This window comes from Anoplopoma fimbria, chromosome 12 (assembly GCF_027596085.1).
Source record: "Anoplopoma fimbria isolate UVic2021 breed Golden Eagle Sablefish chromosome 12, Afim_UVic_2022, whole genome shotgun sequence".
In the NCBI taxonomy this organism is placed as follows: domain Eukaryota; kingdom Metazoa; phylum Chordata; class Actinopteri; order Perciformes; family Anoplopomatidae; genus Anoplopoma; species Anoplopoma fimbria.
The window spans coordinates 23,011,472-23,033,589 of NC_072460.1; the positions used below are offsets into that span (position 1 = coordinate 23,011,472).

Sequence of the window (22,118 nt, forward strand, 5' to 3'; positions counted from 1 at the left end):
AAAGGCACTCCAGAGCAGTGGTTCTCAAATGGGGGTACGTGTACCCCTGGGGCTACGTGAAGGCACTCCAGGGGGTACGTGAGATTTAAAAAATATATATTTAAATTAGCATCCATTCAAAAATCCTTTACAAATAGTTATTTAATAAATATTCAATAAAATATAAGTGTAAGTTCATAAACTGAATTCAATGCAACAATGCAATCTTCAGTGTTGACAGTTTAATAAATCAGACACTGATGGTGCTTAGTATTACATATTTTTTTCAACCAAAAATGCTTTGCGCTGGTTAGGGGGTACTTGGCTGAAAAAATATTTCACAGGGGGTACATCAGTGAAAAAAGGTTGAGAACCACTGCTCTAGAGGGTACTTCATCATGTTTTCTCCAATTACAGGCTCCCTAAGGGTTACTTCATCTTGTTTTCTCTACTGTAAAGGCACCTTAGAGGATACTTTGTCATGTTTTCTCTACTATAAGTGCACCCTAGAGGAGGCCTCCTCATGTTTTCTCCAATTACGGGTATCCTAGAGGGCACTTGATCATGCTTTCTCCACTGAAAGGGCTACTTACAGGATACTTTATCATGTTTTCTCTACTGTAAGGGCACCCTAGAGGGCCCTTCATTAAGTTTCCTACAATTACGGGCACCCCATGGCACTTCATCCCGCTTTCTCCATTTAAAAGCACCTTACAGAGTTTCAATATGTTTTCTCTACTGGATGGCCACCTCAGAGAGCATTTATCATGTTTTAGGGCATACTAGGGTATATCCCCCCCCAGTGATGATTTAGGGGTCATATTTAAGAACGTAAATACCATATTACATTTTATAAATACTTGATATTGATATATATATATATATATATTTTTTTTTTTTTTTTTTTAAGGGGCACTGTATTTATGGTGTAAGGCAGAAGGCGTACAGGCTGAGTTTGAGCATGATTGCAAAACCATTCAGAGGAGTTGTACCTGCACTGTGTGTGTGTGTGTGTGTGTGTGTGTGTGTGTGTGTGTGTGTGTGTGTGTGTGTGTGTGTGTGTGTGTGTGTGTGTGTGTGTGTGTGTGTGCGCCTCGCCATCACTTCCTCGTAGCAAACAGTAGTGGCTGAGGAGGCGTTAACCTTGAGAAAAAAGAAAGAAAGGAAAACAGACCATAAATATGAGCTGCCATGCTGCTGAGCCTGCAGGGTTTTTTCTCCCTGTTGTATTAGATGTGTGTGTGTAATGTCATTTACACAAACGCACTCAAGGTGTTTGGCCAGACTTGAGGAAATGTCAACAGGGAGGTTACTTGGAGTTTGCTGATAAAACACACGAGACAGTTTTCATATCTGTCGTTTCCACCGGAGCGCGCTGAGGATATACTGCGCACGTGTGTGCCAGCAGAACAACAGCAGAACAACAGCTTCATGGACCAGATCTGTTGCCTCGTGAGGGCACACCACCCTGGATCTTATTCATGCCAACCTTTAATGTTTTAACTTTCAATGTGTTCTTAGTTCATGTTGATCATGCGCTTTGGCACCGCGCTGGCACTCATCGCCATCGTGGTGTCTCCACTGCTGATGGAATGCACCATGACATGTCATGTGAGTCTAACACAATGATTAATCTCTGTTAATATGTCAAGATTAGGTTAATTACATCCAAAATACTAACTGAACACTACAGGATTATTGTGTTTTTTTTAAATTAAAGATAGAGTAATAAAATCATGTCCAGAAGTGAAAGCTTGACATTTCCTTCACTAATTGTCTTTATCTTGTCTTTACTTTTAGAAAAAAGAACTTTTGAAGAAAGATGGAATAGGGATCCAAAATGGTACGTTTTGTGATTTGGTATCTCATCACATTAAAGGCCCTATCACCATGGCAGTGACTCCATGTGGAACTGGAAGCCACATGTGTCTCCAGCTGTGCTTATGCTCTTCACTTATCTGTACAGATGTTGAGGCGAGCTGTCCTGTGAAACTGACCTCAGTCGTGACCTCTGTCCATCGGGAGATCTACACTGAACGTGTCACCGTCCGGGTCTTAATGAGGGCTGAAGGTAGGGGAATCAAAACTATAGCTGCAAAGTTCATTTTCTCATCTTTCATCACCTCTAACGCTGTCATTGTCGCGTGTCTGACATGTCCCACTGCTTTTTCCTCCAGATTTTTGTAAAGCCCCGAAAATTGAAATTCTCTCAGAATTTCAGCAGAAAAGAGAGTCAAAGATAATCAGGCCCTTCTTGAAGAAACAGAAGGTTTCCACCTTCCCAAAGGTCTGCACTCATGTTATATCTCATTACGAGCTCATAGTAGTTTAAGAAGGTGGAGCATGGTGTCATCTCTCTTTCTCTGTTCTCCCCTTCTCAGTGTAACAATAAGGGAAAGGAGGGTGAAGCCGTCAAGTGTCACTGGGGAGACACTCCGCAACATGGCAAAGACAGTTTTGCTCTGGTGAGATGATTTTACCGTTTTAGGCTGAAACGTACTGCTATGAAGGCAATTCCAATGATGATGGTGTATTATTATTTTTTTTACAGTGGGAGCTGTCGTATGCTTTTTTAAATGCTGAAGCAGAAACAATTGTGTCTGCGTCCTACAAATCAGCATCCTCAAACTGCAGTGTCAATTACACAGTGCCAGGTAACATATATAGGATTCCTGGCATCACGTTTCACCTCTTTGGTTTCATTGTTTTCCCTCTCTGCTACAATTGATCTTCCTTTGCTTTGTCAGAAATCTGTTGACTGCGAAGGCTCCAGCATTTGATTCACTTTGTTTTTCATGCTTATGAATCATGGCCTGTGAATGGGAACGTTATATCCCTGGGAAAAACACTTGTTTCTCAACTTCACCCACTTATGCAAGTTTTTCCTTCGATGCATCACCTCTGTCTTTGACCTGTCAGTGATGATTATATCTTGTAGCATTCTTTTTTTGTGTGTGTGTGTGACTTAGATCCCATGCCAGACTTTTATCTGTCTGGGAACCAGTCGTCAAAATCCATCTCTGTCACCGTGGAGCCCGGAGACAAAGTTTTCGCCAGATGGTGTTACAAAAACAATAAAGGGCCCTGCCAGGCACAGGACTCCAAACCAATTACTGCAAGTATCAGAGGCACATTTATCTGCACATGTGCTTTTTTTTTATTTACTCGCACTAAAGAGAGTTTAAACATATTTGTATGATGTTTTTTTTTTTTTCAGATTGATCCATCTCAGTCCCAATTCGCTCTTCTTAACGTCCCTTACCTGCTTCCCTGTGTGTGTGTGGAGGTACTTTAAGCTCTATGTATTTTGTCTATACAGGCAAAATTATTATATTGTAAAATCATAATTTTTTTGTCACACTTGTACATGTCTTGTCTGCACTGACAGGTGTACTACACCAACTTAGATTCCAAACGAGATCAAAAGTGCCCATTTCGAAACGTGAGCCTATCAGGTGAGTGTGACGGATGCTTCATGTCAGAGTGAAAATCAAAACATCTTGTGCGGAATCTTTTGACATTTCACCCCAGTTTTTTTAATTGATGACTGAAATGCTCTGACTCATGATTCAGAGAAACAAAATGGGTATTCCCCTCCGTCTGTTGGGTGGTGGCTTGCAGTCTTTGACAACACCAGTTTTAGGTCTTTCTCTATGTGTCCATATCTAACGCGACACACAATCACACTGTAGTATTTATTGTTCTGTTTAAAATACAGCTAATCTGAGAAGTATGACTCTGCAGTATGTTATCCCATTCCTGCAGACGGGACAGATGAAGTCCACATGCGATGCACGACAGGAAAACACAGGAAATGAGCAGGAATTGGCCTTTATGCCTCTTTAGTGACCTGAGCTTTAAATGAAGAGCGTTTTAAATGGGACTTATTTAGCTGTTTTTCCAAAAAATAGCCAAAAATCTCTAACTTGTGGTGGGTTCAATCCCTCAAAGCTGCACTGCTGGTCACAGAGCTTACAGTACATGTTATATGTTGTGTACTGTAAACCAGTGCACAAACTGTAGTCTCCTTTCAAATATCTACATTTTCAAATAGACATCAGGGAAGAAAACAGAGCTAGCTAAATGGGATATATAGGAATTAATTATAGGGCGTTTTGTTTAGAGAAAAATGGACCTGTCTATACAGATTTTGTATCTGTACGGTCAATAAAAGGCTACAGCCAGAAGTTAGTTAAGTTAGCTTAGCACAAAGACGGGCGGAAACGGTATGCACGGCTCTTAAAAGGCTCTGTCCTGGCAAAGAAATGGTTCCAGCAAATAACCCCGTCGTAGAACTGTCACACAGCGCAAGGATAGCCAATTTTAATGATAAGCTAAACTAACAGTCACCTGGCTGTAGCTTTATATTACCTGAACAGATACAATTAGATGATATACTTTTATCTAATTCACTACAATACAGTGAATAAGCGTCCCAAGTTGTTGTACTATCCCTTTTAATTCCATTCACCTGGATTGTTCTGGGATGGCGGGTGAAGTTTCAGAGACAAATATTCCCAAACTTCAGCACATAAAACCAAAACTATTTGCATTGCGTGACACCAGAAAGGGGTGAGAAAGAAATGTTGGGTAAATGTCCCTTTCACGTGTTTATTCTTTACATGCATCAGTTTGATACTGTTTACTATGAAACAGTATTCGTATCATAGATTTTGGTTTACTGCATCCTGGGATACAAACCACCGTCACACACCTTGTTGTCGTGGAGTTTGTTGTCATCTGTGTCCACGTCTCCTCAACAGATGTCACAGATGTTTGGCGCTCCTCTGAAGTCATACTGCATGAGTCAACTGTGACATGGTGCTCGGTCTGCTCGGCCGTGGAGATGAAGATCTCCGCTTCCCTCTGCTGGAAACAACACAAACACCTCTGCACACCTGTACTCAACTCCACCCTGGAGGAGATGGAAAAAGGATCAGAGCTGGTAGGTTAAGCTCCACTGCTATTGGTATTCAGACTGGTCTCATTTAGCATTTGTAGCTACTTGTTTTCTCTTCTGCCCTTACAGAAGAGAAAACAAGATGAAGTCACCTCCTCGGGAGCCTGTGATTGGAGAAAACATGATGAAGTACCCTCTAGGCTGCCTTTAAATGGAGAAAACATTACATGTTGCTCTCTAGGATGCACTTAAATAGAGAAACGTGATGAAGTGCCCTCTTTGGTGGCCTTAAAATTGAGAAGGAGCGATGCGGTGCTATATAGGCTGCCCAACATGCTACAAAACGTTCTGCGTGCCGGTGCAGCCAAAGTGTTTTAAGAGCCACTTAATTAGTTAAATCACCTGCATATAAGTACATCTGGACAGAGTCAGCATTGTGATAAAACCTACACCATGAAGACAAATGAACACTCAAATAGCTACAAGCTATTTATTTGTCACAAACAGCACCTCTGTAGTTATTTTAACTATGTTGCCTAAACCTAACTGAGTTGATTTCTGCGAAAAAGGAAGTTTATTTTGAAAGAGCGTATGCATGTAATAAGCAGAAATGGACACGTGTTGCTGGCTTTTGTAGCAAAATGCACACAAAAAATGAGGAGTAACTTTTTGCAATAAGCTGTAACTGCCGTATGAGAGCAGTACAGAGCAGCAGCTTTGAACTAACCAGAGGTTGTGCGCTCACATGCACTAACATGCATGAACACATGGCTGGCCTGGATATGTCAACAAAGAGAGGAGAAGCTCAGATAACAACACACAAACAAACACAGCCTTCATTCTCGGCTCAGGTAGACATTAATCCACTTTATCTTGACATAACAAAAAGGTTTTTTCTGCTATATTAATGCTCTGAATGTTAAATACACTAAAATGAAGTTTAAATTAAAGACAACAATACAGAAAAACATTTCTATAGTATACTTTGATACTAACAGATGTAGAAAAATAATAGAAATAGAAAATAAATAAATAAATAAGACAGGAACTTTAAAACTAATAATATTTATATTATAAAAATGATAAAAACGTAAAAAAAAACAACCAAAAAACAGGGAGTATAAAATATAATGTGTCTAATCCATTGTGAGTGTGATGAAGGGGCGGAGTCCTTCCACTTAAGTGAGCAAGCCTAAGTTCAGTTTTGCTTTTGGCTAAGTCTGGAGAAATGCCAAAAGTTGCAGTCAAAAGATTTGGTGGTGAAGGGTCTTAAATAATTAAAAAAGACTGATGTAGAGATGGAGATACACTCCGAATCTAAATGAATAAACACCCAATGTGTCTCCTCAACAGATATATAACACAACTGCGTGGGACAAACACCCTCAGATGTGTGTGCAGGTGAGAATTAGCAAAATGCGGCCCAGTTTCCTTTGTTTTAGTTGCAGAATATCACTTTTCTGTTTTCTTTTATGCAGTTTTCTCTACAAGGCAGCCATAATATAACTTGCCCCTTTGATGCTGGTGAGTCAAACAACACACTTTTTTTTTTCTTCTTATAGCTGTGAAGAGTCTCAATGTATCTCTATGTCTGTTTCCATCTCTTGACTCTGTCTCCCCTCTGTCTCTCACAGATAAGCCTTCCTGGGAGGTGAACATCGGACCGGGCAGGCAGAGTTTGTTTTTGTATATCACCTCTTCTGTTCCTGCAAAGTTCTCAGCTCAACTTTGCGTCCTTGATAAGAGGGGATGTAAACCCGTGGGGCAAGTCCACTCAGTGAAGAGGGTAAGCATACGTATGTGTTTGTGACAGAGAACGAGCTAAGGAGAGACAGAAAAAGATGGTATTTATTGATAATTTGAGTAAATTTGAGACTCTTCTTATTTGTTTTACAGGAAAGGAATTCTGCTGACACAACGATAAATGTTCCTCTTCACTTTCTTGCAGAGAAGCCATGTGTGCAGGTAATGTGCACGTTTGAGGGAAAGTTGTTTTTCTCGACACGATGCGTTACCTTTTCCGTCTTGTCACTCTTTCAATCTGCTTTCCTGCAGGTGTGGCAGTCACATCCTGCTCTTCACGGTCGACGGATTCTCTGTCCCGACTGTGAGTCTACTTAAGATAAACAATCTCAAGTGAACCATCACATTAACTTCTAGTTCATTAGTTCATTAGTTCATAAATGAATGAATGCATGTATGCACAAGCAACTCCTGCAAAGAATAAACACCCACTTTTCTGTTTCTACAGACACGCACTACAGATATGGCTTGTATGCTGTAGCCGCTTTGGTGTTTATGGGTATTGCTGCATTAGTTGGAATTTTGATCCAGCGTCTCACCAAGAGTAGAGCTGCAGGTTGGTTCTGCTGCCTCTTTGTCTTTGAGTGGTTGCATGTCGCCATCTTCAAGTTGTAAATCATTGATTTATTTGATTGGTGCCTTAACGCAACGTTGTTAAATTTACAATCTCAAAGCTACTACAAAGAACTTTCATTTTGTGTGGATGTTTGTGGTCCCTGTGGACAAAAGTACATAGTAGCATAGTGTTTCCCAGCACCAGGGTCCCTTTAGAAAATCTCTCATTTTGTAGTACCTATTTCAAGCACATTTAAGTTTCAAGTACATTTACCTATGTTGGTCATACAGAGGCATGAGAATTAAATTGACACTGTTCCATAACCAGTTTAAAGTCATTTTAAATGAAGAATTTGAATTCAGCCCAAAAATTAAAAGTAGATATTTCTTATCCCCTTGTCTTTTCCCATATCTGTAGATTGGCTCTGCATCCAGGAGCCCGTCCTGCTGGTGTGCTCTTCAGAGCAGTCAGCCCACATATCTGCTGTGTGTGCATTAGCCTCAATCCTGCAGGGGGAGCTAAGTGCCAAAGTGCACATGGCTTTGTGGGCCCAAAGCTCACAAACGCAGGCTGGGACTAGGACTGGGACTGGGGTGGCAGATCTGGGTCCACTTCCCTGGCTGTATGGGCAGTGGGAGGCCGTGCGTAAGGCACGAGGAAAAGTGCTGATTATTTGGAGTCCTGAAGCCACGATGACCTATGTGAAGTGGAGGGAGGAGAGGACAAACACGGATATGAATGAGAGAAAAAGGAAGATGACAGCAAAGCAGAGAAAATAAAAGTAGAGGTGGAAGAGCATTTAGAACTAAATGGAAGAAGACTGGGTATATGCAAAAAACAGAAAGCTCAAGGATGTGTGAAATTATGTGATGATAAAGACTGGAACATCCAGAGGGAGCCCTCTACGGTGATAGCACCGGTGTTTAAGGCTGCTCTGGCCTGCCTGGAGGGGGCGCTGCAGGAGTGCAAAGGTCAAGGAGTGGCCCTTGTTAACTTCCAAGGCCTTTGCAACAGCAGGGACATCCCAAAGGCCTTCAGAGGGGTCCCACGATACTGCTTACCTCAGGATTTCAGTGGTCTGATACAGGAGCTGGGGGGGATGAGAAGACAAACAGAAACTGGTAAATTCAGGTGGCACTGCTGGCCCAGACTCCTGTCTAAAGTGCTGTCTATATGGCTGGCAAAGCAGCTAACAAACAGACTAAAAACACTGCTGCCTCAGATGCAAGGAAAGAAAATGCAAGGGCCGAGTGTGGCATCAACACTGAAAACGACGTCGGTTAAGACTTGCAGCCGGCTCAAGTTGCCGCTGGCGTCCAACACGGCGGGGCCCGGCACTGCACACGAGCACGAGCCTCTCCACGGGTCGCCATGGCGAGCAGAGATACTTTAATCTCAAGTTTCACGTGTCTGATGGGGACAGACTTTTGGTCTGCTGGGAACATGACACGTAAACACGAGACAAGGGAGCCGGTGTTCCACTGCGTGAGCGCCTCAGAGCCGATCGCTTCCAAACAACTTTTCATAACTTGACAACATCATGTGGAAAAAAAATGACACCACTTGTTTTGCATATTTTGAATAGGAACATACTCTTAACTGGACTCTCCTGCACTTAGCCCCTCAAAGAGGCTTTTCATGGTGTTTCTTGACAGAAGCCATAATGAGCACCTGCATTGTGATCTGTATGTAAATATGCCAACCTTTACTAAAAATCTGTTTGCAAATTTTATACCCCCACTCTTCATGAGTACATGTAATGTTTAAAAACTAACAGCAGGGCTTTTGTTTATGACTGCAGAATACAGGAACAAGCACATTTTCCTTGGAATTTTATAAACGGGAACATTGAGCCAAAGCCGTCTGAACATATCCAGTGTGAATTGCAGGTGTGCTTGATCATTTGACAGTTAAATCAAGTGGTCATGCACTACTTCTATTGTATTTTATTATAGAACACCTGTTATTAAATATGTGCACACATACTACTTCTTCAAAACTACGTACAAATCCTTCCAGTTTCTTTTCTTTGTTTTACATTTCAAGCGTGATTTTAAAAATGTTTTGAATATATATACTGTATATGTTTTTAAAAAGACTACAGAAGTAATGTTATATGACAAGACTGTGTTTATATTAATGAAATCTGTTTTTTCAGCATTCAGAGTCTCTGTTTTATAAGCTTTGTGTGTTTTCTCAAACTCATTCATTCAGATTAGTTACACAGGTTACAAACACAACCTTGATAAGGCTCCAGATTTCTGAGTAGTGGGACCTGCTTGACAGGATTCCAAGGTAAGTGAATCATCATTCACAGTAGATTAAACCCTGGAACCTCCCATTACTGCCAATACATCAGGTTCAGCATATAAAGATTAGTTCCATGGTAGCAGAGAAACTTCCTCTGGTGTGATTAATGAACCAAGAAAGACTTTCCATATGTTTTCTTTGACTGACAAAAACAAAAAAATGATGTCTATACAAGGTGTAAATCACAAGAAGTAACAGAACTTGAGAAAGTTAACCCGAGAATGGTCATAAAATGAAAAAAATTTACATTTTACAGTATAAATTTGAATTTTACTATCCCCTACATAGATCACTGTCGGTTGGAATGTATTGAAATGAGGTTGTAAAATAAAGAGCTGAACTGTAGAGTTTATGAGCTAATTTGGCACCTGGCCGTCATGAGAACAGCCAGATATATTTTAAAATGATTTTGCATTTTTACGGTTACTCACAGCAAAGGACCACAGGCTCACAGTTAACACAGGTGCAGGCTCCATAACGTACCGCAGATAAGCAAGAACACATATTATCTACAACAGAGGACTTAACTGACCTATTCACTTTGATAGACGTTAATAATTAAACTTCAACACTCTAACTGAAAACATTCAAACAACAGCCTGTATTCATAACTGGGTGCAAAGGTCGTTTAGAGTTAATGGGGCAACCATGTAACCAAAGTGACACAGTTTAAATTCCTGCAACAGATAATAAATTGATGTAGATGAACGATCGACTGAACCTCCACCCACTCTCTCTTTGTAAAAGTCCTGGTTAGATGCTTAAACATAAATTGAAGACATTAATGGTCTTAAATAATGTCGGTATACGTTAATGGTCCAGTGCACAGACATGCGGTTTATGCCCTTTTCCAAAAAATTCTCACACCAGTGCGTCAAATAATGCAGCTTGGTCAATGGCACCAACTGTGCGTGCCGTTTCCAATTCCACCATACTATTTAGTGTGCCAGAAAAATATTTATTATGTCCCAATACATAGTAAGTCAAATGCAGTATCGTAAACAAAAGCTGCGTTCCAAATCGCATACTTTTTATTTTTACTTTTAGTACATACAGCACCTGCCCTTACAAAGAATGTTGCATCCAGTTTGCATGTCCTTACTGCAATCCTGCAAAATACGACCAGATTTAGTAGAACATCCTGGTCTTTTCAGCATACTGCATTTGAGATTCTGTGTGGATCATACTAAATATTTGTCTGGTAGTACGGGTACTGGAACCAAAGATATGCTGCATCCTAAACCTTGGCCCTCTTGCTCATATATGTCCTGCACAAAGGATTATTGTTCAGAATAGCCAGTACACTGGCTTGTTTTTGGTTTTGGGTTTGGATTAAGTAGAACATCCTCATATTTGTGGCATACTGCATTTGACCTACTATGCATTGGCTCATACTAACTGTGCATTCCAATACCCACACTACCACACTATTAAGTATGCCAAGAAAGTTTGAAGCTGCATTTCAGATTGCATTCTTTCTGTTTTGACTTTTAGTATTTACTGCAACTTCCCTTACAAAGTACATACTGTTGCATGCAGTATGCGTTCAGTCGGGACATACTAAATCCTTATAATGTGCCACCTATCATTTTGACCCTCTTGCTCAAATATGTTCTGTGCAAAGGATTGTGGGATCAGAATACTCATAAAAGCATGCTCGCTTGCCTACTGCAAAATGCGACTGGATTTAGTAGAATATCTTGATATTTTTCTACATACTGCGTTTGACATACTGTGTGTTTAGACACAATATTTTCTTGTCATTCTAAATAGTTTAATAATAATAATAATAATAATAATAATAATAATAATACATTTTATTTGGTGGCGCCTTTCATGGCACTAAAGGTCACCTTACAGCATATAAAATCAGTGGTAAAGCACAATAAACAACAGATTAATAAAACATCGCGATAATAAAACAACAGTAGTACATCTGTACATTCAGCACCAGAACATAGCTGGGAAATAAGTAAAAAAAAAAAAAATATATATATATATATATTTTTTATTTTTATTTTTTAACTTATTTTTTTAACTTATTTCCCAGTTACCATAAGGTTAACTACAATCTTTTCTGCTCTTAAAACCCATATTTTATATATATATATATATATATATGTATATATATATGTGTGTGTATATATATATATATTCTTCATTCGAATATATGTTTATATATACAATATATGTAAATATATACATATATTCGAATGAAAAAAAAATGAGAAAAGATGCAGTTAGAGAAGTTAAAGTGAATAAGCTAGTTTGAAAATATGGGTTTTAAGAGCAGCTTGTAGTTAACCTTATGGTAGTATGGGTATGGTAACACACAGATTGTGTCTTTTTAAACCAACACACCTGCTCATCAACAACACATTTGTAATCGTTCATTGTTGGATCATATCCTTTTATATCCCTTTACTAACACACACTCCGCTGACTAATGCGCACCAAGCAGAAACTTGTGCATGTGAGCAGTTTGGCCCATCCCACCTGAGCAAGGTAGAGCTGTCACTCACCTGGAACCACCTGTGGCACAAAACGCGCAGGTGCGTCACAGCAGTTTGGTTTCTGTCTCTCCATGGAGCTCACTGTCAGGCTGTGTGCTGCCGGGTAGATGTCAGGAGAACGGGGCTCCTTACTCTCTTGAGTTCTTTGGATGAGGGGGGTCTGAGAGGTCCATCCCCTGGTCCCAGGCCCGGACGCGCTCTCCAAGAGATGGCTCATGTTTCCCTCCTGCTGCTGTCACTGCTGCTCTTCTGGCTGTTCATGTCTGCAAGAGCGCTGGAGATGATCGACCGAGACGCACCTGAACTCACCTGTAGCGAGGTAACAAGTCCAAACATGCGCACCAGGATCATGGTTTTGGAATGTATGTAGATATGACTTGTACACCAGGTTTCTTTTGATCTGTTATATCTCCATTTCTCTCCATCTCAGCCACTTCATCAAAGAATGTTCAGAAACCAAGATAAGGGCTTTAAATGTATTCCAGGTATCAAAACCGGGATACAAAGTTTTATCTGGGTTTTTGAAACCATTATGTAGTGTACTACAGATAACAGAGTACATATTGTGTGTATTAATCCATTAAGTACTTTGTAAGAACTTTATAACGCCTTATCATAATATGTGTGCTTGTGAAACCACCCATTCATATCATTAAATGAATATCATAAAAACATCACCATTTTTATTGTTGTCTATTAAACATGTAGTCGAACCATACATGCAGAGTAAGAACATTTAGTGGGGGATCAGACAGTTAACAAGAGAGAGCGATCAGAGTTTAATGTCCATTACTTATTTACTTTTCCACCTGACACCTTACTCCACCGCTCCATTTCAGAGGAGGGTTGTTGTTGCTGGAATTTTCTCTGTTTCTTTGTTCCAGAGATTGCAAATCAACCAGAGAGAACTTCAATATGTTTAATATCAAATATACATATGAAGTATAGTTGTTGCATAAAACCTTAACACAAATATTAAACTACAGTTGACCTTTTTTTTATATGAAAGTCATTTAATTTTTAGCTGCTCTAGTTTGAGAGTGCTGGTGTTGTGTGTGCTGGTTTTGGTGTCACACATTCACTCTCAATGGGAATAAAATGGGGCCAAGGTTATTGTAATCAGTTGCTTTTCCTACCAAGTCAAAGTGAAAAAGACCTATTGATTAGTAAAGCTGTACTTATGTATAGTAGCCCACCTATGTGATATATACAGCATAGTATATGGCTTATAAATGTCTCCCTCTGGAAACCTTCTTGGAATGGAGCGCCATTTTTCTAAAAGTCTGAACGCAGTGATGTCACATTATTACAGTAGAATTAAATACAAATGTCACTGTACCTACTGAAATACAAAATATTTACTTTAAATTGTCATCTGTCCAAAGTTTCCATTACTATCATGTATAAAACTTTGAAATGAAAGGAAAATGTATTGCAGTCCAGTGGTAGCGGTTCTTTTCGGCTTGTCATCATAAGATATTTTTAGGCTTCAGGGTTCTTCAGAACATATGGTCAGGGTAGAGCCTCCGCTTATTGGGAAGAATTTCTTTTTTGAACCCTTACTTCTAAGAGTACTGCTTTTACTCATGTAAACAACCTGAATACCTTTTCCACCGCTGTTTATACCTACGCTACTCAAGAGGGTTGTTTCATTTTTGTCGACTTTGTTGATCATTCAATTCTCATCCACAACTTTTTCTTTCTTCAGGGTTTGACCGACTGCAGCGTGAGCGGAGGTAGCGACAAGATCAACACCAGTTTATCTCACATCCCGATTAAAAGAAACCTCACAGTTTGTCTGAAGCAGAAAAACGCTCTTGTTTCCACAGAGTCTCATTTCTCCGCCGCTCTGCCCGATCCGGACGATACAGTGAATGTTACACATGTGCAGCTGAAAGTGATGCTGAACTGCTCAGCCATACAAGACTGTGAACCCTACCTGCAAATCATCATCTCCCTCCAAGGTAGCGTTATCGTAAATCTTATGTCTTTGACTTTCTCAACATGGGTGGCATGCCTAACATTTTTCTCTGTCTGTTCCTTGAAGCGTTTCCTTAAAGCGGTAAATGCTCTTGTTTGTTGACGTTACCTTAGAAGTAATGAAATCCCTCGAGTGTCTGTTTCCTGCATGGTTATCATAGTTGGGTCACTTGTTTATCAGTCAGCTGCTGTGGTCTTAACACATTCTGTTCTCGACGGTAGCATACAGACTACTGACTGCGATTATTGTTGCAGACGTGAATAATGCAAGTGAGGTTTCTGAGGAGTCTGGTGACCGTAGTGATGAAGAGCAGCCGTTTGGTACGAGTCCAATGGCAGATGAGCGTGATCACTTTTTGCTTCCTGAGCCAAGAGGTAAAGAGCTCAACCCAAAACACACGTAAAATCAAACACATTGTTTTATAAAGATTACCTTTTTCATTCTCTTTCCCATTCGTCTTCTCTAACCTCTGTTTTACAGCTTTGGTGAAAGTGTGTATCAGTACCCCAGGCTCTATTGAACTTTGGAAGACACTCCAGTTTAAATCAAGCTACTCCGGTTTAGACCAAGCTTCTTCTCAACAGCCCTCACACAAGGTATTTAATAAGTGGCAGTTGTAAGGTAATGACCTCATGTAGTGGTTCTTTGTGTTCTTTAATTGAATTAATGAATCACCTGTGGTGCAATGAAACAATGTAGATTTACTGAAGAACTGTAATAAAAGGTACAGTGTGCAGCATTTAGGGGCATCTATTGGGAGATAAGGAATATGATATAATGAAGTATGCTGTTTTTAGTGTTTAATCTCCTGAAAATAAGGCTGTTTTTTGTTACCTTAAAGAGCGGTTTATATCTCCATACTGAGGAGGTTCTCTTTTACATCTTCCACCGTAGTTCTCCTGCTCACTTTACGTTTTAGTATGTTGCAATCTGCAGCCTAAACGCTGGATGCCACCAGATCCCCTCACACTTGACCTTTTTTTATATGTCATTCCAGTGCTGAAGCCTACGGAACATTGTTAATGTTAAAACAACAGTTCAGCTTGTTGCTCTTGGCAAAAAATCAGCATCTGGTTTGGGCACTTTTCAGATGTCGCAGTTGTTTTCAGTTCCACCAAAGAGACATTTCATCTCTAAACCTTTGCTTAATTCAAATCACAGTTTTTCTATTTTGACACAAAAAAACTAGTTACCAAAATATCTATTTGTGTGTTTGTTGTTAACTGAGTGATTTAAATACCTAAAGTTTACAATATGTATATATATATTTCCTACAAATGCAGCTGCTGTTGACAGAGAAAACAATGTTTGGCAGTCCGGTTGTGGTCCACGTTTACGGACATTCAAAGGGAACAGACAACATACAGAATATCACAATCCCATCATTAGAAGAAGGTGAGTTCAAATGCTGTAATGTAGAGTTGGGTTTGTCTGCAGACTGAAAGTGTGGTGCATAACTTGAAGTTGGAGCTGCAGCTGATGAATTAGCTAGCTGGGTTGATAGCTGGCCAGCTGGTGATTCCACCGTGTTTTATTGCTACACATGTTATACATAGATACAGCAAAACATTATTATAATAAAATGTTTGATGTTTTACAACCACCACCTTTAAATAGAGAAAGATATTGTACTGATTTGATTACAACCACTGCACATAAATAAAGTAAAAATATATATCATTATCTATCATTTGCAAAAACAACTTCTATAATCACAAGTTGAACGCCACAATTAGAGAACAGGAAAGCCAGAATGGCCTCTGTCACTGAACATCAACCTCCCTTCTTTCAGTTTGCTCCATGAACCTAGAGGGGACTGAAAAGAAATGTGCTGGTAAGATGTTTTTTAAAAATATGTTGTTTATATACACACATGTAGGGATGCACTGATTTATCGGCTGAACATTGGTATCGGCCGATATTTGCCTTGAGGACTGCCATCGTTCAATTGGCAATGCACCATGTAGTTATAATAACAGTGAATGTGAAAGTCGACCATGTGGGATTATTACATCGCCTCTGGGGAAGATCAGCTACAAGAACATTATTAATCAAGTAGTTAATTGATTGTGGCTGGCATCGTTCTCCCAGACGTAAAAAAAAAAATACAAATTGCTCGAATGGGTTGCCAAGTATACTTGGGTGGCTGTTAATATACTTGATCCAAGTAGTCTTTGTGTGGGAAACACTTTTAATATTTAATTACATTTCATTTCTATTTCACAAAACAAATATTTTTGTTGGGTTATGTACTGAAACATTCTTCTCATTGAGTATGTCTGCTAAAAGGTTTTAAAAGCATTTTTTTAAAGAATCTTATTGATTTGAAAGGTTATTTCAAAGGTAGTGACATAAATTTGTATTATTTAATTTGTGTGCAATGTGTTTGTTTCCCTGGCACAAAAACAAGGTAACAACAACATTGGTATCGGCATTCGGACAAATGGTTATTTCAAACATCGGTATCGGCCCTGAGCTTCACAATCGATGCATCCCTACTGACGTGTATTGTGTGCTTACTGAATAAGCTGCTCAAGGCAGTGCCAGAAAAAACTGTTTTCCATACTTGTAGAGTGATACAGCTCAATTATAAACATGATGATTGATGTGTCAGCTCCCAGAGTCCGAGCTGTGACGAATCACAAGACAAATGTGATCCTCCTCCAAATGGAAAACACAGATGACGAGCTCAAGTGCTGGATAGTTCGAAATGACACTGGAGAGGTTCTTGCGTGGGTCAGTCAGTGATAAACTCCTTATATCAATATAATCTATTCGTCAAAATTTCAAATTGTCTGTGTATATCTTTTAACTTTCTTTTTAACCTTTTGCAGCCTGAAGGCAAAAGGGAAATGGACCTTCCATCACACTTTGTTATACCATGCCTGTGCCTTCAGGTAGCTGACATGTTAATTGTAACTTACAAGAAAAAAGACATCTACAAATGTGTATTTTTTTATTTTTCTATTTGGGATTTTACTTGACTTTCTTTTTCAGGTATGTTGCGAGGGAATGGAGTTTCGAAGTGAATTCTGCCCTTTCACAAACCAACGAGGTAAAGAACGTTCAGTGAAGTCAACCTAAGAGCAACTAGCAAGGTAAATGATTTCACAGCATAGCAATGTTTTTTTGTTTGTTTTTTTTGCAGATGCACTGGAAAGAATGCAGCACAGTGTGACCGTGTCAATGGAGGAGTCGCGGATGAGGGAGGGGGGCACAGCCCTGAGGTGGAATGTGACTGCTCCCTGCCGACTGGAGGCAGAGGTGAGGCTGTGCAAGAAAGACCTGGCAGGAGGCCAGTGTGAAGAGGTGACGGGCTCCAGACAAAGACTGCTCAGTCATGTGCGTGCTGGATGGAGTGCGACACGCCCTGGACATTGGGTAAAAACATCAACAAAAACTTTTGCTTTCTTTGCAAGCTGTCACAACCTCTTTCTTGGACTCAGGTATTGTACTTACTTACAGCAGAATTTAGAGATTCTTTGATTTGCATTTCAATTTTACTTTATGCTTGACCTCTTGCTATAAATAAAACCACCCAACAGAATTTAAATTAGTTAAACTTTTTGTCAACCACATACAACTTTCATATACTGCTAACACATTGGACCAATAATGTTATATACAATAAAATAACAGCTAATATAACCTTTTTCTGGCTAAAGACAACTTTTACTTCTCATAATTTGAGTACATATTTCCGACAATGCTTATGTACTTTTACTTAAGTAACTTTTTTGAATGCATGAATAGTTTTGTATTTTTATATCATGGCATTAATACTTTAAAGTAAAAGATCCAAACACTTAACTATACGTTGCATACGTTTCGCATTATTGTCGTTTTCTTAATGATGAATCTTCACTTTCTTCTTGATCATTATTTACTCATTCATTCGTTTATTTCTTACTTTTTACTTTTCAGAAAACAGGAGAGTTCAATGTGTCGTCACATCCGCTGCTCTGTGTTCAGGTGATCTTTGTCTTGATATATTGAATATAATCTCAAACATACAATCAGATTATTTGGTGTCTTGCTCGTGCCCAGGATAAAATGAACTCCAAAGACCCCCCCCAGCAGATAATTTAGAATTTAAAGGTCTCTTTTGGTCTCTGCCTTTACTGCAGGGCCGGGGACAACTGACCCGGTGTTCAACCTCTGTCTGCAACCCAGCATGTCGTTCTACACTGGATACTGTGCTAACCTTATCACTTCTTTTTACCTTTTTACAGATAAAGCTACATGGGATGGACTCATATTTAGAGCCCCAGTGTCCATTTACAAGTAAGACTATTAACTATTGCCCGGACCCGGATTAAGTGTGTTTAATGTTTAACTATTATAAAAACAAGTTGCATAATTTTTCATTAGAATGTGGTAGATAAGTTATGACTCATTACCTGTACTCTTGGCAGTGTCTTTTTCAGTGTATTTAAATGCTTTTTTTACTTAATTCATTTATTTTCCAGCATCTCGATGGAGATGGAGCCTCCCAATCCTCATTGGACTACTACTGATGTGTTTGGCCTTACTTGGAGCCTATCTTATACAAGGGGTCCTAAAAGGTAAGTTTTTAATGATCTATTTGTCATTAAATATTAATTAAGCAAAAATACATTAGTCTGTACTTCTCTTTCCTTCAAAGGATACATGTGGAGATGGTTGAAAGAAGATGATGTTAAAGGTATGAGAAAGCCTGACATCGATTTCACACTGGGCAACCATTATTTTCCACATAGCCTTTATACATTTTCATTTATATGTTTGTAGAGATGTGTTTAAAGTTTCACTTTTACCCTTTTTTTCTGAAATTCTTATTCATAGTCTCAATCTTTCAAGTGGCTACTATTAGCAGCTAGTTTGACAAATTCTTCGCTGCAGGTATTTTTTTGTAAACGTTGGACAGAGCAATCTGTTTCCCTCTGTTTCTAGTTTTTGTGCTAAACTAAGCTAACCGAAGCTGTTCCTTTAAACTCTCTGAAAGCTTTTAATCCTCCTCTATTTCAGGTGCGGTGGGTGGAGGTCACGTGGTGCTGCTCTACCCACCTTGTGACGACCCGGCTTTGCCAGAGCTGATGAGTCACCTGGGCTCGTCCCTCCAAACCCTGGGCTTCAGTGTTTCTCTGGACCTGTGGAGTCAGACCGAGCTCAGCGCGCTGGGCCCTGTGCCTTGGCTCCACTCGAGACTGAACCGTCTGCAGAGGCACGGGGGCAAAGTGGTGCTGGTCCTCTCCCAGGCCGCCTGGATCAAGGCTGAGGAGTGGGGAGCTCGTAGCTGGGAGAGAAACTCCCCCAAGGAGAGGAACAGAGACACGGAGGACGAGACGACAGGAAGAAGCTACACTGCCTCTTCTCCCTGTGTCGATGTTTTTACCGCCTCATTGAGCTGTATCCTAGCAGACTATTTGCAGGGTCGCGCCGGTGAGCGGTTTATGTTGGTGCAGTTTGAATCACTTCCGCCCGAGCCTCCGGGTGGTTTCCGGCCGCTGCCAGAACTTTTCCGCGGCCTTCATCTCTACAGCCTCCCCTCCCAGAGCCTGGGCTTTCTGACTGAACTGGCCGGGGCTCGGCAAATGGCCACTGCATCGGCCAGACGGAAAAGGGCAGGTGGGCTGAGGATGGCCTCCCGAGCTCTGGCACAGCGGCTGTCCGGGTTCACAGCAGGGACAACTGTATTACGCCTTGCCGGAGTGCCACAGAGTTGCGTTGGGGTGGGAGTTGAAGACTCGGGGGAAACGGTGCCGTTACAGTCTTGTCTTATCACGCCGCCCTCCAGTCCTGACTCAATGGAATGGGTCTGACTGCAGAAGAAGACACAAAACCAAGCTTCAATTTAGGAACGAGAGACCAGTAATGAGATGAAGTGATTTCTCTTGGAGATGCTCAACATCTGGAGCTTAGTTGAAAAGAGGGCTGAGGTGTTTCATGTGTCAGCGGAAACAGTAGCTACAGTTACAGTTATAGAGAAGTAAAAGCGCACAAAAAAGCATTGTAGTCAAGACCCCCTAAACCAAGACCATGTCATGACCAAGACCAGAGAAGACTTTGAGTGGTTAAGACAGAGACAAGACCAAGACTTTGAGGTTTTGAGACCAAGTCAAGTCAAAGTCAAGTCAAGTCACCAAGACCAAAAAACCAAAAGTAGACCACCAAAATTACACTAGAATGAAAAAGCAATTTACCCCATTGTTTTGTACACATTGTAATACATTGTATTACTAGGGGGTTAGAAGTATTTTGTCAACAGCTGCGACGGTACAAAATGGTTTTGAGACCATGTCAAGACCAAGACTCTTGACTCTGTATTTCTGTCTAAACCGAGCCACTGTGTCTGACATATTTACCAGTATTTCACATTCTGCATGCACATGAAGCGTATTTCATATACTGCTTTACATTTTATTGTATTTTTGCTGTGGCTCAAAGGCAACACTATTGCAAATAAGCTTTACTTTTAAAGACGTTTTACAGAAAAACAGCTTTTCCACGATTCTGCTTCAGTTGAGTTCAGTTTTGTGTGTTTTTATTCAAAACATTGTTAATACAGTATATGAGTACAGTCATAAAAAGTAATTGATATATAGGAAATGTTACACCTTGATAAGCTATCTGAAGCTTGAGAATGAGATCCAAAACACTAAGCAGATGGTGTTTAATTAATGTTTAATTAACACAGATAAGTGTGTGTATTGTACAGTAATATTAACAACTAACAAAACACCTCGGACCCTAAAAACTAATTAACCTATCTACTAAATGGTACCAAAACATGAATTTCATCAGACTTAACATTGATAACAAATGTTTGTAAATATGTTTGGGGTAGAGTATGATGTGTGTTTTTTAGTATGATACTGTAAATTCTATATACTAAATATAGCTACTATACACTATTCACAATGCACCATTAAAATTTTACTGGTACAAAATAAAATTTATCAGGGCATACAAAATTTGTGTTTTACAAATATAAAACCTCCATGGATCACTAATTCATAATAAGTGTTTCACGATTCTTGCTCATCACTTGCTATTTTAAAGTAAATTCTGATTCGGCATTGTTTAAATGTAATGAATTATTGTAACCACAGAATTGAAGGGACAAATGCATACAATAAAGACATAAAAAGCCTATGAAGAACCATTCAAATCAAATCATTGTATGGGGACCACAGTAGCAGTTAACAGTAAATTGCTGCAATGAATATGAAGTTCAATGTAATACAGTCAGTAACTGTAAATTACATATAACCTCTGCACTATACCATAATGCAAATTACATTAACTGTAAAGATGTTTTGCATTTTGCTGTATTTAAACTGTAAAAATGACGACAAAGGCTAACTTTGGAAAGCCCTGACATGAAGACTATGTAAAAAACTAAAATAAGCTATTTCCTTTCGCTTTATAGTGAGTATATATACTTTTTTTTTTCTTGTCCAGGTTATGTCTGTTTTTATACTGCGTTTTGGTGTACTGTTGAAGGTGGGATTGAATAAAGAATCTGTCTGAATCAAATAGTCTGATGCTCTTTTCTGCCCACAAAAACAATGTTGATTATTATACATTACAAACGTGGCATGGGACGTGTGTTTTGCAGAGCCACGTATGTTTATTTTACACAAATGTAAATGAAATGTAATTCCTGATCCATAATATCTACAGTCCCAGTCAAAAGTTTGGACACACCTTCTCATTCAATGTTTTTTCTTTATTTTAATTTTAAAAAAATTCTACATTGTAGATTAATATTGAAGATATCCAAACTATGAAGGAACACATATGGAAACAAACAAATGCTCAACAAACCAGAATATGTTTTATATCTTAGATTCTTCAAAGTAGTTGAATGAGAAGGTGTGTCCAAACTTTTGACTGGTACTGTATACATTGTGGGTTGTTGTGGGAGCTTTCTCATAAAGGAACCTGCAAGGTTTTCAGTCAATTCAATGGGTATTTTGAATTTGAACATATTCTGAATTATCATTTTTATTTAGAAAATGCAGATATCTCCAGATGTAAAACAATATATAGTTTTGATTACTTGATTTCAACATGCATTTTTGTTAAATACAT

General features: G+C 39.5%; 2 protein-coding genes across 2 annotated transcripts; both read left to right on the forward strand.

Annotated features, from left to right (window-relative positions):
* Nucleotides 1-1,173: 1,173 nt before the first annotated feature.
* LOC129099912 (uncharacterized) lies at nucleotides 1,174-9,433 on the forward strand. Its single transcript, XM_054609347.1, is given in 18 exon segments — nucleotides 1,174-1,590; nucleotides 1,780-1,822; nucleotides 1,946-2,050; nucleotides 2,157-2,266; nucleotides 2,361-2,444; nucleotides 2,531-2,633; nucleotides 2,949-3,094; nucleotides 3,197-3,265; nucleotides 3,368-3,434; nucleotides 4,743-4,924; nucleotides 6,233-6,280; nucleotides 6,358-6,403; nucleotides 6,514-6,665; nucleotides 6,776-6,844; nucleotides 6,935-6,986; nucleotides 7,131-7,238; nucleotides 7,656-7,979; nucleotides 7,982-9,433. Coding segments are annotated over 18 exon segments (2,445 nt in total). The 5' UTR covers nucleotides 1,174-1,503; the 3' UTR covers nucleotides 8,632-9,433.
* Nucleotides 9,434-12,125: 2,692 nt separating this feature from the next.
* Nucleotides 12,126-21,543, forward strand: wu:fl23c11 (uncharacterized). Its single transcript, XM_054609321.1, has 16 exons — nucleotides 12,126-12,380; nucleotides 13,770-13,797; nucleotides 13,891-14,025; nucleotides 14,297-14,416; nucleotides 14,523-14,638; nucleotides 15,326-15,437; nucleotides 15,835-15,876; nucleotides 16,657-16,778; nucleotides 16,877-16,939; nucleotides 17,040-17,097; nucleotides 17,191-17,423; nucleotides 17,967-18,014; nucleotides 18,275-18,326; nucleotides 18,512-18,607; nucleotides 18,688-18,726; nucleotides 19,050-21,543. The coding sequence occupies exons 1-16, from the start codon at nucleotides 12,270-12,272 to the stop codon at nucleotides 19,841-19,843; spliced, it is 2,169 nt and encodes a 722-aa protein (XP_054465296.1). The 5' UTR covers nucleotides 12,126-12,269; the 3' UTR covers nucleotides 19,844-21,543.
* Nucleotides 21,544-22,118: the final 575 nt, after the last annotated feature.